At 34.5% G+C, this 15,225-nt stretch overlaps 2 protein-coding genes across 2 annotated transcripts in view; one reads left to right on the top strand and one right to left on the bottom strand.

The window, feature by feature from the left end:
- CNTN3 (contactin 3) overlaps positions 1–15,225 on the top strand; it is a 331,266-nt gene that overhangs the window by 126,572 nt on the left and 189,469 nt on the right. Inside the window, 1 exon segment of the mRNA XM_036867699.1 lies at positions 2,915–3,090. Within this exon segment, the coding sequence (XP_036723594.1) occupies positions 2,915–3,090 (176 nt within the window).
- On the bottom strand, positions 7,484–7,896 carry LOC118903042 (prefoldin subunit 4-like). The gene has a single exon (XM_036867697.1). The coding sequence runs from the start codon at positions 7,894–7,896 to the stop codon at positions 7,492–7,494; it is 405 nt and encodes a 134-aa protein (XP_036723592.1). The 3' UTR covers positions 7,484–7,491.

Below are 15,225 nucleotides of genomic sequence, written 5' to 3'. Positions count from 1 at the left end.
CAAGCAGGTTACGCATAACCCACGTCTACTCTATGAGGATGGCAGAAAAGAAAAACAAAGCAGACAGATGGGTTTGCAGCCTTTGATGGAACTTCCTCCCTTGTTAACAGTGGTGCCAGCCCATTTGTTGGCTGGCTGCCCTGAGCCCCCGGCTTTACATACATTGTCTAAATAAATGGATAGAGCAACCCTATGGGAAAGATGACATTCTCTTTATTTTACATGTTAAAAACTTAGGTGTAAAGGAGTTAAGTTAACTGCCCATGGTCACACAGCTGGTGAGGGATGAGTCCAACCCGTAAAACAAGGAGCACTTGTTTCTGAATCTCATTTCTGTTCATTCTGCTGTTACATGGTAGGATTGGATAGAGCCTGGGACTAGACAAGGGAGAAAGGGTAGGAACGAGGAATCATAAAAAAGTCTCCCCCCAGATGTAAGTTCCATGAAGGCAGGGACCTTTTTCACCCCATTCTTAGAACCTGGAAAGTTGCCTGACGTATAGGCACTCAATAAATGTTTTTTCACCAGGAAGGGAGGGAAGGAAAGTTGCTTTTTCTAATCATAGTTGTTGAATATGAAATAGGCTAAATCAAGAGTGGGGAATTCTTATCTATGTCCCCTATAGGCAGTCCACGGTTGCTTCTTGGGGATATTATAGACCAGTTCTTCCAAACTTGAATGGGCATATTAAACACTGGCAGATCTCACTAAGATGCCAATTCTGGTGTAGTAGATTTAGGATAGAGCCCAAGATTCTGCATTTCCAGCAAACTCTCAGATTGTGATGAGGATGCTGATGATCTTGGGCTGCAGGCCACCTTGTGTATCAAGAGTGCAGAGTATTCAGACAGAATGCAGATGGACAATTTTCCTTGATTTCATTTCCTTTTCTGAGTTTCTGTAATTCTAGGATTTGGGCAGGAATAAGATGAAGAAGGGTTAATAAGTGTTCATGGTTCGACTTCAAATCTCTAAGGGCAGGATTAAAGTCAGAATAGAAGAAAGTGACCTAAAATGCACATGCAAATATGGACTTGCCTTGGGAAGGAGCATAAGAGAGTTACTCTACAAACAAAGCAGAATCAAACCCATAGCGGAAATCTGCCACAAACGAGAAAGCAGTTACGGCTTTTTCATATTTCTTTGTAATTTTGCTCTTTTAAGTTCAAAAGAAAAGACATGGGGCCTCCAGTTTTTCCTCTTAATTTCATTTTGATTTCTCAGAAGAAATATTGCTTTAGACCTGGGAGACTTGTATGTGCATAAAGAAAGAAAAATCAAGAAAGTCTTGATTTTTAAAATGAGCAAATGATATAATATTGCTTTGAGCTGTAGAAACTAAACTTCAAAATTTATTCGTTTCCTGTAGCCTCCATTATTAAAATTTTATTATGCACTACTTCAGATATAGAAAATGATATAAACATATAATTAAGTGTAATGATGAACATTCATATAACCACTATTCAGTTTAGGAAATAAAACCAAAAAAGCTAAATTTCCCAGTGTTTGCCCCATAACCCTTTCTCACTTTTCTCTCCATGAGCGCTCTAAAGTACCTTAAACTTGAAGTGATTCATTTTCATACATTTTAAAATGTTTAATACATTCTTAATATTACTTTATATGTTTAAAAACTTTATATACATGGTATCACATTGCACTGTAAAAAATGTTTTCACCTTTGTAAGACTCTTCTATGTTTGCAAAAGCTTATACATTTTCACAGCTATGTAATATTTCATTTAACTTTATGTCCTTTGGTTTGTGATAATGTTCACATTTCACCTCTTTTTATGCTTTCACAATATTACTATTTCCAGGTTAAATATTTGATATATTAATAAATTTTTTATATGACCCATGACATGGTTAAAGACCTCTGGGCTAGAATTCAAATGGGTACTAGTTCTGATCCAGTAATTAATAGTTTGGGGAGAGTTGCAAACTCACTCAACTGTTTTATTGAAATCCTCATCTGTGAAATGGTCATTTTTTATTAACCACTTTCTCAAAGTTATTATGAAAAGCAATTGAGATTGTTGCCATAATACTCTAAAATTTATAGAATGGATACCAGTGTAATTTTATTCTAAAAAATCAAGTCCTCTAGGAGACAGATGGCTTAATTTATACAATGGATGTGTTCTTGAGATTGTGCGATATTTAATGAGTTTTTAAAGGTAATAATCTTCTTGGATGTGTCAGGTGTGCTTGCTGTTTAAAAAATTCTGGTTTTTCTGTTTGAAAACTCTCGTTTAAAAACCAGCTTCTTTCTTTTTTTCTTTTGGCTTCCCATTGATAAATATGGCTCTGGGGTTAGTGCCTTTACTGTTTCCGACCCCCTAGGTGGCATTTAGGATCTTTTACCACAGTGTACCATTTAGTAAATATCACTGTGATGGCTTAGAAGAGCAGAGGGCCTCCGGGACAGGTATTTACTCAGACAAATTGAAATGGATAGTTGAGCACTTACCCAATTAATTTATTAAATGTGCTCAGTCAGTCTGGATAAATCAAAGAAATGTGCTCTTTTCCCCCTTCATCGGCAGCATGATACTGGCCTGAAGTATATGAGATAATTACCTCAACATTCTACTTCATCTTTGTCTATACAGACCAAGCCTAATTTTCCCCCTAGTGAACAAACTAAATTATTCTCACCTCTTCAGAAAATCTTGAAAAATCTTTAGCTTTTAGATGCTACTCTCTTGTGCTTTCTACGGTAATTTAACCTTTTGTTTCTGATAACAAAACTTAGGCATCTTTGATTTTTCAATTATGTAATAATTGAATGATGTATTTGTTGCCTTTCATTTATAAGAGAGCTGATGTTTAAAGTAGATTATTAATGCAGATTTTTTAAAAAGTTTAAATATACTAAGGGGAAAATCCTGGACATTTGTTTTACAGATGGCAGCTGAATGGAAGCGATATTAATCTGAGTATGGAGTATCGTTATAAGTTAAACGGAGGAAATCTTGTGGTTCTTAACCCCAACAGAAATTGGGATACAGGAAGTTATCAATGTTTTGCAACAAATTCAGTTGGAACAATTGTCAGCAGAGAAGCTAAACTCCAGTTTGCCTGTAAGTATATGTTCACGCATATAAGTCCAAAATTTAAAAATATATAACTGAATTTGTGTGGTCATTTTGGATTTCAGAAACAATATGTGGAATTTATTAATTAAAGAAATAGGTTGAGAAAGTAATTCAATATGATTTTTTTGATCTCTATATACTGTACAAATCAGAGTTTAAAATGTGTGTGTATGTGAATGTGGGTGTATGTGTGTGTGTTATCTGTTTTACTATTTTGTAAGGATTCTGTTTAGGGGAGGAAAAAGAATCTAGTTAAGGATGTGTTTATTCATTAGTTGCTTCGTGCTTTGTACTATGTTAGAACTGAAAGGCATATGAACGAATTGTCAGACATGACCTTTGTTCTGGCAGAACATTGAAATTAGAGAATTACATCTAACAAATCTGAAAATATAAAGGAACAAAGACAGTGAGAAAGAAAAGAACATGACATATCTTTGACCTCCACTCCAGTTTTGCCGAGCTCATGATGACCTTCAACACAGGCCCCCACTGAAGCCTGGCTCTGGAAGCCAAGTTTACCTTGTTAATTGGACCAGGATGAACCCATGTCCCATCCTGAGAAAACCACATGCTTTTTAGCAGGGAATTTAGAATGGGGACCAGAGACCTAATTTAGTGTTTATCTTCCTGATATATCTTTTGACTATTTTCTCCTTTTTGTTTCTTCTTACTAGTCTCTCTTCCTTTGTTTTTGTTGTATGTTTCATATATAGTGCATATCAGCATTACCTTGGTTCTAAGATTTCTTTTAGTTCTTTACACCTCAATTATTCTGAAATTAGAATGCAAATGTTCTTATAATGTGGTAGTAGTCTCCCCCAACTGCCGCAGACCATTAATAAATTGATGATGTGTCATTTAATGCATAGCTTATTCTATTGCTTCTGTTTTTATAATGGCAATGGTTGGTTTTGTTCCTGCCATTATATTCTGTGTGTTCCGTTTTTCAAACTTCCTTGCTCTTTCTTCTGCTTCCTCTGTTTCTTTTCCCTCTATGAACAGTTTTTTTTTTTTAACCTGTATCTTCCCTGGGTACTTTGATAGCTATATGTCATATTCATATTACAGAAGTTTAAGTTTACCTTTTAGTTTGTAAAATTACTTCTTAATTTATAAAAGTTTACTTCTATAGTAGCCAGAATTTTAAATTTAAATTATTTTTTCAGAGTCCCCCCATTTTAAACAATTAGTTTAGTTCCTTTTTTTCCTACTGTATACCTCACAGTTATAGTGACTTCCATGATTATTGATTTCAATTGTTATTATATCATTTTACTAAATATATATTTTGTGTGTGTATGTATGTATGATACTATTTATATACACAGGTATGTGTATGTATAGATTAAATATAAATAATATTCTCCTCATGAATAATTTTATATGTGTATATTGTCTTTAACTATATCTATGTTTCACCTGTCTGTGATACCAGCCACAAGACTTTTCCCATTCTTGTCTTATTTTTTTTACTTTCTCAATTTTTAGATTTTTGGAACAATTAATCAGTTACACCTAAAAATGTAACTATATTTCATCCTCTTGCATTTTAAAAAATTTCATTATATTGCCTTAAATATGAAGACACCTTCTGATTGGTACAATGTTGGATCCCGAAACTGTTTATCAAAGAATTCAAAGTGTGTTGCTCTGTTGTCTTCTGGAATTAATGTTGCTGAACAGAAGTCTGGGATTAGACTAATTTCTGTTTCTTGGGAGCTTACCACCACCTCCTTTTTTTGTTGTAATTATTTCTTGTTTCTCTTGGTTGACTATGGGATAATTTTTCCTTCATTCTTTTAGCTAAAAACATGTATATATATAAACATATATATAAAAACATAAATATATATATATATATTTCCAGCATACAGATAGGTTTAGATCTCTTTTTTTATTTGCTTTGCTTACAACTTGAAAAATTATTTTATTATATTGATACTTAGACATCTCATACACAATTCAGGAAATTTTCCTGCATCTTTTAGTTGTATGTTTGATTTATTTATATTTTTAAAAGGATTGAAAGGGATTATTTTTGTCCCATTTTTTGAAATACTATTTATTTCAGGTTGTTCTTTCCTATGAATTTCTGTTTATGATTGATGGAAGCCACATCTCTTTGTTTGTATTATTCTGAAGATATAGGCAGTTTTCTGAAATGCTATTTTGGATCTTAGAGGCAATCTTTCCTCCTACTTCCATTTGATGTTTCCATTTTTATGCTTAACACTTTTAATAGGTTCTGAAGCAGATTTTGTCCGAACTCAGCCTTTGTCAACACATGTCAATCGATTACCCTGATTTTGCTTTCTTTGCCACATGCAGAGACCAGATTCACTTCTCTGATCTATAGGGAAATGTGAAGTTTCCAGTCTAATTCCCTATTCCCCGGAGTCTTTCACAAAATACATTATTCCTCTTAAGCAGTGCTATTTTTCTCCTACAGATCCTTGATGCCGTCTAATACCTGAGGAAGTATCAGTAACTTATAGGTTTTTCCTCAGTCTTTTCTTCCTGGAAAGAGTGGCTTGTTTGCAAATACTTCTAAAGTTATATCATGTCTCTTGCAGTCTGCCCCTACTTCCTGGCCAGAACATTATAGGCAGAGTGGGATAAAGTTGTTGAGTCTGGGATTTTATTTTACCCTACTTACGAGCTAATAAGCTAGGCTGCTACTCTTCCATGGGTGCTAACAGAACACATGATATTCCTGGGTCAGTAACGAAGAGCTTCAAAGAGCTTTATTGCTCACAGCATAGCAAGCACCACGCTTCAGTTCCCCTCGCCCCCAAGTCCCGCGGAAGTGATATGATTTAGCCAGGAGAGATGCTACACCCACAGCTGAGGAACACTGAGATTAGCGAATCCACCTCTTTTATAGCAGGGAGTAAGCAAGCCTGCTCTTCGTCCTAGAGGGAGAGCTTGTCTTATCCCTCCTGGTTGGTCTCTGAAAACACATCCCTGAGAAATGGAGTGACTGGGCCTTTCATTCTTGGCACGTCCAGAAACACTTAACAGGAAGCTAAGAGCACATAGTGAGTGGATTGCCTCTTCCAACAGAAGTTTTTCTTTTTCATTTGGTACTGTCCTTGAGTTTCTCTTTGGGGTGCATCCTATCAGGATACATGTGATGAATAAGGCACAAAATATCTTCCTACCTTTGTTGTGAATTCTCTCTTTATACAGAAAACCCAGGATGTACCTACCATTTAGTCCCTTGGATTTCCCCACAGTCTACCTCATCGGCCTCATAAGTTTTATTTATTCATATGCTTGGCATTTGATTGCTTTTGGAGTTTTTGATGTACAGTGAGATTCTTCTGTTTTGCAATTTTTTTTTTTTGGCGTTTTCACAAGTGGTTTTTGGCACTTACAAAGAGCAATATTGGTTATTCTTAGCCTGATGCCACATTAAGCTGGAAATATAAAAAATGAATTTTTGAATTCATATGTTTGAGATAAAGGTTTCTGGTAAAGAAACCAAAGAAGGTGGCAAAAAACGTGGAGGATATTTAATACATCAGAGATTACAAATTACCAGGTATAAGAGAGCATTCCTTTAACTTGGCAACCTTGAAGGGATGTAATACATTAACTGAAAGAAGGGGTTAATAAGAAGTCTTGTACTACTACATATACATCCTTCTAGATGCTCATGACTCCAGTTCAGGGGAACCGTGACTGTTTTTGCCGCAGGTAAGTAGATAATAAAGTGTTGTCATTGAAAAAATGTTCTAATTGTTCACTATAGCTATGTTTGCATGCTTAGTAATACTTCTTTGTTTCTGTCAGCCATGGGAAAAGTACTTAAAATGTGCTTCATGGAGAAATGAGTAAATGACATTATCCCCAGTGCACCACTTTTAACACTGGTGAAAATCCAGTGAAATTTTATCTTAATTTTCAAGATGCTTAAAAATAGTATTTGTAATTAAATGAAAGTGAAAAGCTCATTTATAGTTTAAGAAGCTTACTTTCTGTAGGCATTTTTTATTCCTTTTAACCGATTCTTTGTGGAGCAATCTCAAAATTTAGGGAGGGGGAAGATAACGTAAAATGATGCAATGTTTGAATTGTAGACATTTTCTCAATGATTTACTGTTACGTTGCATGTGTATACTTTTTGAAGCTTGTTTAATATATCTGCAAATGTTTTTGTCAGATTCTTAATTCCAGCCACAAAAAGTGAGGGTAGTACCTTCAAAACCCCAAATATCTTTGCTTTATTGATAATTAGTTTTACTTCTCTTATTCTTGAATTTCCTGTCATTCTTTATTAAAATGTTTTCTTTTAACCATTTTTGAGGTGCAATACATTTTTTTTCCATTTTAAACAATATTCAAGTTTATTAAACAAATTTAAAAAGTATTATAAAATGTTTAACTTTCATCAGCTTCAAGGTTTATGTTACTCCCAAATTTTGCATATAACTGAACTTTCAAATCTGCTAACACCCGCTGAATTGATTCCACTCTGGATTCTAAGGCATCAGTTTCTTCTTGCAAATTTTTCTTTGCTTCTTCTAACATTTCTTGTGTTTCTTCTTGAGAATGGCTAATGAAAACATCGCCAATCTGATAAGGTATCATTAAGCAGTCGTCGTCTGCAAGCACGATATCCTCATAAGCATCTTCTAAATTCTGGAGTTGTTTCTTTTTTACTTCTGTTTCTTCCTTCAGCTCTGTGATTCTACTTGTATTCCGTGCAAATTTGTTTACCTTTTGTTGATCTTCAAAAGTAACATTGACATCTTCTGTAGCCGCCTTCTTCATGGTGGCCGCCATCTTGGGACTGGACCGAGGTGCAATACATTTTTAATCATGAATTATATTAGACGTATAAATGGTATGGAGAAAAGTGTAAAGAATCTCTGTGTAGCCACCACTTATCTTAAGGTTTAAAGATTCGAAGTACAATTAAAGCTACCTGATAACTCACCCTGATGACATTATCTTCTCTCTCTTAAGCTCCCTCTGAAGAGGTGGCCCCTGTTCTGAATTATATGTGCTTTTTTTTATCCTTTGAATAAATATGTATGTGCTTCTAAGCAACATGTAAAGTTGTTTTACCTTTTTAATTTCTTAAACTTTTATGTAATGACATCAGACAGCATTCCTACATCTACAACTTCCCCCCAACATTATATTTGTATCTGTTGATCTACATCTTTGCCAACATTTGTTATTGTTCAGCATTTTAATTTGTGCAAATCTGGTGAATATAAAATTGTATTTTACTTTTTAATTTGCATTTTTATTTTTAAATTAAAATGTAATTTTGGTTTTAATTTGCATTTCTATAATTACAGTGAAGTTAAGCTCATTTTCATAGATTTGTTGACCATTTATGTTTCTGTTATTCAGATACTTTTTCACTGTATGGTAGTCTTTTTTTTTTTTAACTTAAGAGTTGTTTGTATACTCTGGATTAATCCTTTGTCAGTTATATACATATCTTCTTTTTAGTGGCTTTTTTTTTTTTCTTGATGGTGTCAAATGATAAACAGATGTTCTTAATTTTATATTAAAGTATTGATTTTTTTATAGCTCATGTTCTCTCATGAGTTGTTTAAAATTTTTTCTTCCTTATCCTGAAATGGTAAAAACATTCTCCTAAATGTACTTATAAAAGTTTAATATTCTCCTCTTTACATTTAAGTCTTTAATTATCTGGAATTGATTTTGTATATCGTGTGAGGTAGAGGTACTGATTTATTTTATTCCAGGATGGGAAGTCTGCTTTACCAGCACAATTGTTGGATGGGGCCATTCTTAACCAACTGAAAAGCAGTGTGTGGTCATCATGTCTGGCTTCTTTGGGCTTTTGTGTTTGGAGAATAATATTATCTGCAAGCAGTGAGAGTTTTTGTGTTCTTATCAACCCTTGCTCCTTTTATATATTTTATATGAGTGCACTTTCTCTAGTCCAGTACAGTGTTGAATAGATATTTTGAGTGTGAATATCCCTATCCCTGTTTTGCTCTTGATTTTCAAGAGTGAATAAGATAAACATTTCACCATTTGGTATGATGTTTACTATAGATTTTAAAGATACTGTTTATCAAGTTAAGTAGGTTCTTCTCTAAGTTAGGTTTTTTTTGTTTGTTTGTTTGTTTTAAATCAGGAATGCTTTATTGTTGTAAATACTTTTCCTACTTTTACTGGGATATTCATGCTGTTTTTCTCCTTTAACCTGTTAATGCAATGAACAATTTTTAGTATTAACCAAACTTCTAGTCCTGGTTTAGTTTCAACTTGGCTTTTGTGTAAGTTTTTTTTTTTAAATAGTTGGATGTTTTCTGTTTTTCAATATTTTGTTTAGCATTTTGCATATATATCAATATAGGAGCTTTTCTTTTTGTTTTCTCTTCTCATACTATCCTTTTTTGGCTTTAGTATCAAAGTTATATTCATCGCTATAAATGAGCTGGAGAGTACTCCTTATTTTATATTCCCTATAAAATTTTGAGAAATATTGGAATTATATACTCCTTGAATAAAAAGTAGAACTTACAAATAAAACTATCTGGGTCTGGAGTTTTCATTCAGGAAATATTTTAACTATTGATTGAATCATTTGAATAGTTAATAGGACTAACCATATTGTCTCCTTTGTGAAAAATTGTGTTTTTTCCCTAGGAATTATGTCCATTTTGTTTATGTTTTCTAATGTATTGGCAAGAAGTTGTTTCAAAGCATTTTCTCTTACTGTCCTTCTTGTCTGTGCCTTACCTATACATACATTCCCTATTTCATTCTAACTATTATTTTAGTATCAAACTTGTCAGAACTTGATGTTGTTATTCCTTACCTATGAATCTTTATATTTCATTCATTTTACTCTTATGTTTATTGTTCTTGCCAGCTTCTTGGATTATTTTATTGTTCTTTTTTTAGTCCCTTAAGTTATATAGGTAACTCATTACCTTCCTACCTTTCTTTTGTCTATTTTAAATATGTATAGCTTTAAATTTGCATTCTGACATATAGCATGTTTATTATGGTTCCGTTCTATAAATGTTATGATTTCATTATGATTTTCTCTTGAATCCATGAGTTATCAGACATGTGTTTTTAAATTTCCAAACATATGGAGTTTTTCTAGTCATCTTTGGTTACTGATTTCTAACCTAGTGACCCATTGACCAGAGACGTGTCTTCCTTATGTTCTTTGGGTTAAAGTTGGTAATTGTATTGCTCAAATCATATATATATTATTAACGATGCTTTATCTAATTAATCTATCAATTTCTCTCACAATGATGGTGGATTTCTCAGTTTATCTAGTATTTCTATTTTGCTTTTTGTAATTAGTAAATTATTGATGTATAGAAGTTTAGAATGGGTATATTTTTGGTCAAAATGAGGTGACTCGCTATCTCTAATAAAGCACTTTGCCTTATAGTTTAAATATTAATATATTAATATGAAAATGTTAATATTTGTGTTCTTCTCTTTGGACTCATTGAGAATTTATTTCCCCCTCAGTAACATCACAAGTTATACACTCTATTTGTTTTCTTATAGTAATTGCCCTAGAAATTTTAGTACACACATTTAACAAAGTCCAAATTTAATCAATATCTCCAACAGTAGAGGACTCGGCAGCATTTTAAACTGTAATTCCCTCCTCCAGAATAGTGTTGCTGTCCAGTAAGTTGTTGAATTTTTGTAACATCATGAATGAGATATTATTGGTACTGTTCCTTTTATTTTCTACTTTTTCTTTTATGTCTGAAATAATGTAAGCATGTGCAAACTTCTACATAGTTGGCGGTTTTTTGTTGTTTGTTTTTAAGAAAAATGTCAGACTTCTGCCCATATTGTTTTTATTTCTCCTTTCCTAAAGGAAATTACTTTCAACTTTTTGACTGGCTCTTGATATTTACTTCAGTTTTTTAAATAACTTGCTTATTTGCTGCTTCTTGATTTTTCAGTTTTAAGCATTACTATTGGCTGTCAAATCTGGCAACTGATGTGTCACACTGTCATACCACCACCTTGCCACCACAGAAATGTGAGGTTTCTTTTTTATGAGGTTTATGAAGAAAACACCATTTTTAAAGTCATGGCTCTTACAAAAACACAAAGTTAAAAATAGAGAAATCCACACTATATTCCACTTACTGTACTTTGGCTGGATAGAGACCCAAGTGATCACAAGCCCGTTCCCCAACCCAATCCCCATCCAAACCTCCACAAAGAATAAACACTTCACCTGTCTCTGTTTGAAACTGAGGGAGCTGCGAAGAATCCAGTTGCCAAATGATTAACATTTGAATATACATTAATTCAGAGCATGTTATTACAGGATTTTATTGGGTCAAAATTTGAATTAGGTCAATATTCAGTGTTTACATTACTATGATTTTGTAAATGATATTCAGAGCTGACTTTTGTAGCAGACTGTAATTATGATTGTTTTTCCTTCCGTGCATAATTTTCTTGTCCTTCAAATTAGTAACCTTATTTTTTAATTTCTTAATTTTCTATAGTCTTATACTTATGTCAACCAAAATTTTGGCCAGTTTTCTGGATGTCATCTCAGATTTTGAGAGGCATCGGATATTCTATCAGTTTTACCTTCCTGGAGAAATCTGTCTTGCAGGTTTTGGGATGCTCCAGTTTAGATTGGTTTTCCTGCACATTAGGGGCAAAACTGTCTTTCTGGGATCTCCCTTCAGCTATATTCCATGTCCACCTCTTCCTTGTTCTTGCTGTTCATTGTCTTAGAGTACCATGTCCTTAAGTGTCCCAAGAAAGGATGAAGGCTAGCTATGATTGTTCTGGACCATGTGTTCTAAAAATTATACTGGCACACTTGATTGAGAGACTCAGCCTTGTAAATATACGATGTTAGAAGTCATTTTCCTTCAGAAACCTGAAGATATTTCTCCTTGTTTCTTAGCATCCAGTGTTGCTGTTGAGAGATCTGTTGCCATTTTGATTCCTTATATAGAGGACCTGTTTTTCTCTAGCGGAAGCTTGTGGGATTTTTTTCTTTGTCTCTAGTGTTCTGAAATTTCACAGTGACTTGATTTGGTATGTGTCCAATTTTATCTAACATCCTTGATACTCTCTGAGTCCTTATAGTTTGAGAACATGAGGCCTTTAGTTTTGAGAGCTTTTATGATTACCTCTCCCTGGTTTTCTCTATTTTCTTTTTGACATACATCATTATTTGCATTTTGGACCACCTAGATTGGATTGCTTCTCTCTTTACTTTTCCTACCTCACCACTCCCCCACACACCTTCTATCCAAATTTTCTTCTTTTGACTCTTATCTCTGACTCTTGGTGAATTACTTCAACCAGGTTTTGAACACTTCTATTGAGTTTTTGATACCAGCTGTCATATTTACAACTTAAGACACCTTCTGTTCTCTAAATTGCCTCCTTGTATCTTATTCTAGTTTAGTAGTTTTATCCTTTCAGATCTATATGAAGATATGAAGGATGCTTTGCTTCCTTTACATTTTCTTCCCTAGGACAAACTTTTTTCCAAGTAGCTTCATTTCTATTTTATGCTGGATGGTTTCTGTATTTCATATAAGAAATTTTTCATAGCTATCTGGTAATCCTTGGTTGTTTGCACAGACTTAAAGAGTGGGAAACTAATAACCTAACAGAAATCTCCAGTTACTTGATGGAACTTGTCACGATGAGGTTAACTATACTGTGGCTCATCTCACTGGGGATCCCTTAGTATCAGTAGTTTTAGTTCTTCCCTTTGGGGCAGGTCATATTCCCCAGAGGAGAAAAGAGTCCAGACTTCCCTGTAGGTGACAAAAGCCACCACTAGCATTCTGGGAGCCTGGTGGGAGAAGAGGCCTAAGAGATTGCAGCATCCAATGTGTATATATTTAGTTAATCCACCTGTTTCCTCACAATATCCTTTATAAAATCTGCCTAGTGACCTGTTGTCAAGACATCCTGTGTCTTACCCTCTTTAGAGAATAAGCGTCCTCTCTCCTGGTGTGGAGTGGCACTCCCTGGGTATGTAGGTGGGACAGGGGATCTGGGTACCTAACCGTTGCTTCAAATTCCGACTTATACCACCTCCTCCTCTTCATTTCCTCACTGTGAGTTTAAAAGACATCTTCCTCCATTATGCCAAGACAGTCAACACCATCATTTCTGCTTTCTAGTTTCCAAAATTTTATTGCAGTTTGCTCTTCTATTTTCCTATCTTTGTGAGTTTGTGCCTTCAAAAAATATCTCTTTACTGCAAGTACCTCTTGCTTTGGGGAATATCTCAGAGGAAGAGAGAAAGTATAGATGTGTGTGTTTGCCCTAGAAGACTTATTGTTATTTTACATAATCAGTGTTTCTTTTAGATTTATCCACATGTTCCCTATTTCCTTTGTGCACCCTCGTTCATGCATCTGTGATCTTTTTTTTTTGCATCTTTTAGAAATTCATTTAGTGAGTTTCCATTGATGTGTCAGTACTGTTTTGGTTTTTTTCCTCTTCTCCCCTTTGGTCTGAGAGAGTGTGTTATTTGCCCTTATTCTTCCAAATATAATTCTGCTCTAAAACGTAGTGTTAAAGACATAGAGACTGGAGCCAGACTGCCCGGGTTTGAATCCCACCACTTAGCAGCCATGTGACTTTGGACAAATATTGAACCTCTCTGTGTTTCCGACTCTTCATCTGTAAATCAAAGGTAACAGTAGAATTTACTTCATCAGCTGTGAGCATTAAATGAGCTACAATATGTCAAGCGTCTGGAGCAGTGCCTGGCCCACAGTGCATGCCGTACAAGGATAAGCTGTTATCATATTTAAACAATTCTAAGCTATGATTCCCGAATCTCGAAATACACGTCTTATGGGAACTCTGAAAATTTCACAGCTGTTATCTCTTCCAGTTTTGTTTATCCCCATGCCTGTTCTTTACTCCTTCTGGTTTTCCTTTTTGAATATATTTTGAAATTTCTCATTTCACCATGTCTGTTAACCTGTCTTTCATGTTTTCTATCTCCACTTACTTAGTTCTAGCGTGTGGTTCACTAATCTTTCATCTCCTCCTGATTTACTATTAAACTATCCTTTGAGTTGTTAATTCCAGTGGTTACATTTTTCTTGTCTAGACATTCTGTCTGGTTCTTTTTCATATGTTCCTGTTCTCTCTTCAGAGCATCCTGTTTTTGCTGATGGTTTGACACCCAACCCCAATTTTTATTACTTTGTTTAATTGTTTAAAGTTTATTTAGGTATTCTTTCATAATGTTGTTCTGTAAGCTCAGGATATCGTTGATGTTAACTTATGATGTGTTAGTCTGTTGACTCTCATTTGTAGTACATATTAGCATTTTTTGTGATGTTTGATGTGAATCTGTTCTTTAAGAGAATTTCCCCCTCCCATGCCAACATGAGATTCTTCTTAGCCTTGGTTGAAGAAGTATCCATGCCCAACAGCTTTTATGACTTTCTCCAAGAACCAGGGATTCAACCAACCTGGGAAGTGTAATACATTAATATATTGGCTCAGTGTAGCCCCCGTGTAGAGTCAATTTTTCTTATCGATCACCAATAAAACTGAATTAGCAAATACTGCACTATCGCTTTTAGGAAATACAGGGTTAGCAGGTTCCTGTAAACTTCTGGTCGTGGGGTTTTTGTCCACCATTCAATACATAACCTTGTTTTATGGATGTTTCTGTTTAAAGGCATCTTATGTAATATACATTGTTGATTCGCTAACATTAACCACATGGTCAGGAACTCTGCAACTCATGCCTGAAGGAAGCTTATCTAACATGTGTTTTCTCCATAAGGCCCAGCACAGCCTCTGCGCTTGAGCACATTAGATAGCATTTCAGCACTGTGCTTGGAGTCCGATTTAAATAGCACTAAGAAGCAAAAAAAAAAAAAAAAATGGCACTGACATACAGCAAAATGAATCTTGTTTACAGTCCGAGAGCTGAAACAAGAAGGCAGAGCATTGCTTTATTCAACCTCAGCTGGAAACGTGCGTGTGGGGATGACTCAAATTTTTCACCATTTTGAGCATATCTGAGAATGACCACAAAAGTGCCACAAATATTGATTCATGGCTTTACAAATACATTTTAGAGAGTAGGTGAATTCACAAATATGAAATCCACAAATA

Source organism: Balaenoptera musculus, chromosome 11 (assembly GCF_009873245.2).
Source record: "Balaenoptera musculus isolate JJ_BM4_2016_0621 chromosome 11, mBalMus1.pri.v3, whole genome shotgun sequence".
Classification (NCBI taxonomy): domain Eukaryota; kingdom Metazoa; phylum Chordata; class Mammalia; order Artiodactyla; family Balaenopteridae; genus Balaenoptera; species Balaenoptera musculus.
The sequence above is the reverse complement of the archived record's forward strand: the minus strand, read 5'-3'. Positions and strand labels throughout refer to the sequence as shown.

Coding starts and splice junctions, on each gene's coding strand:
- LOC118903042 (XM_036867697.1), bottom strand. CDS start 7,896: ATGGCGGCCACCATGAAGAAGGCGGCTACAGAAGATGTCAATGTTACT.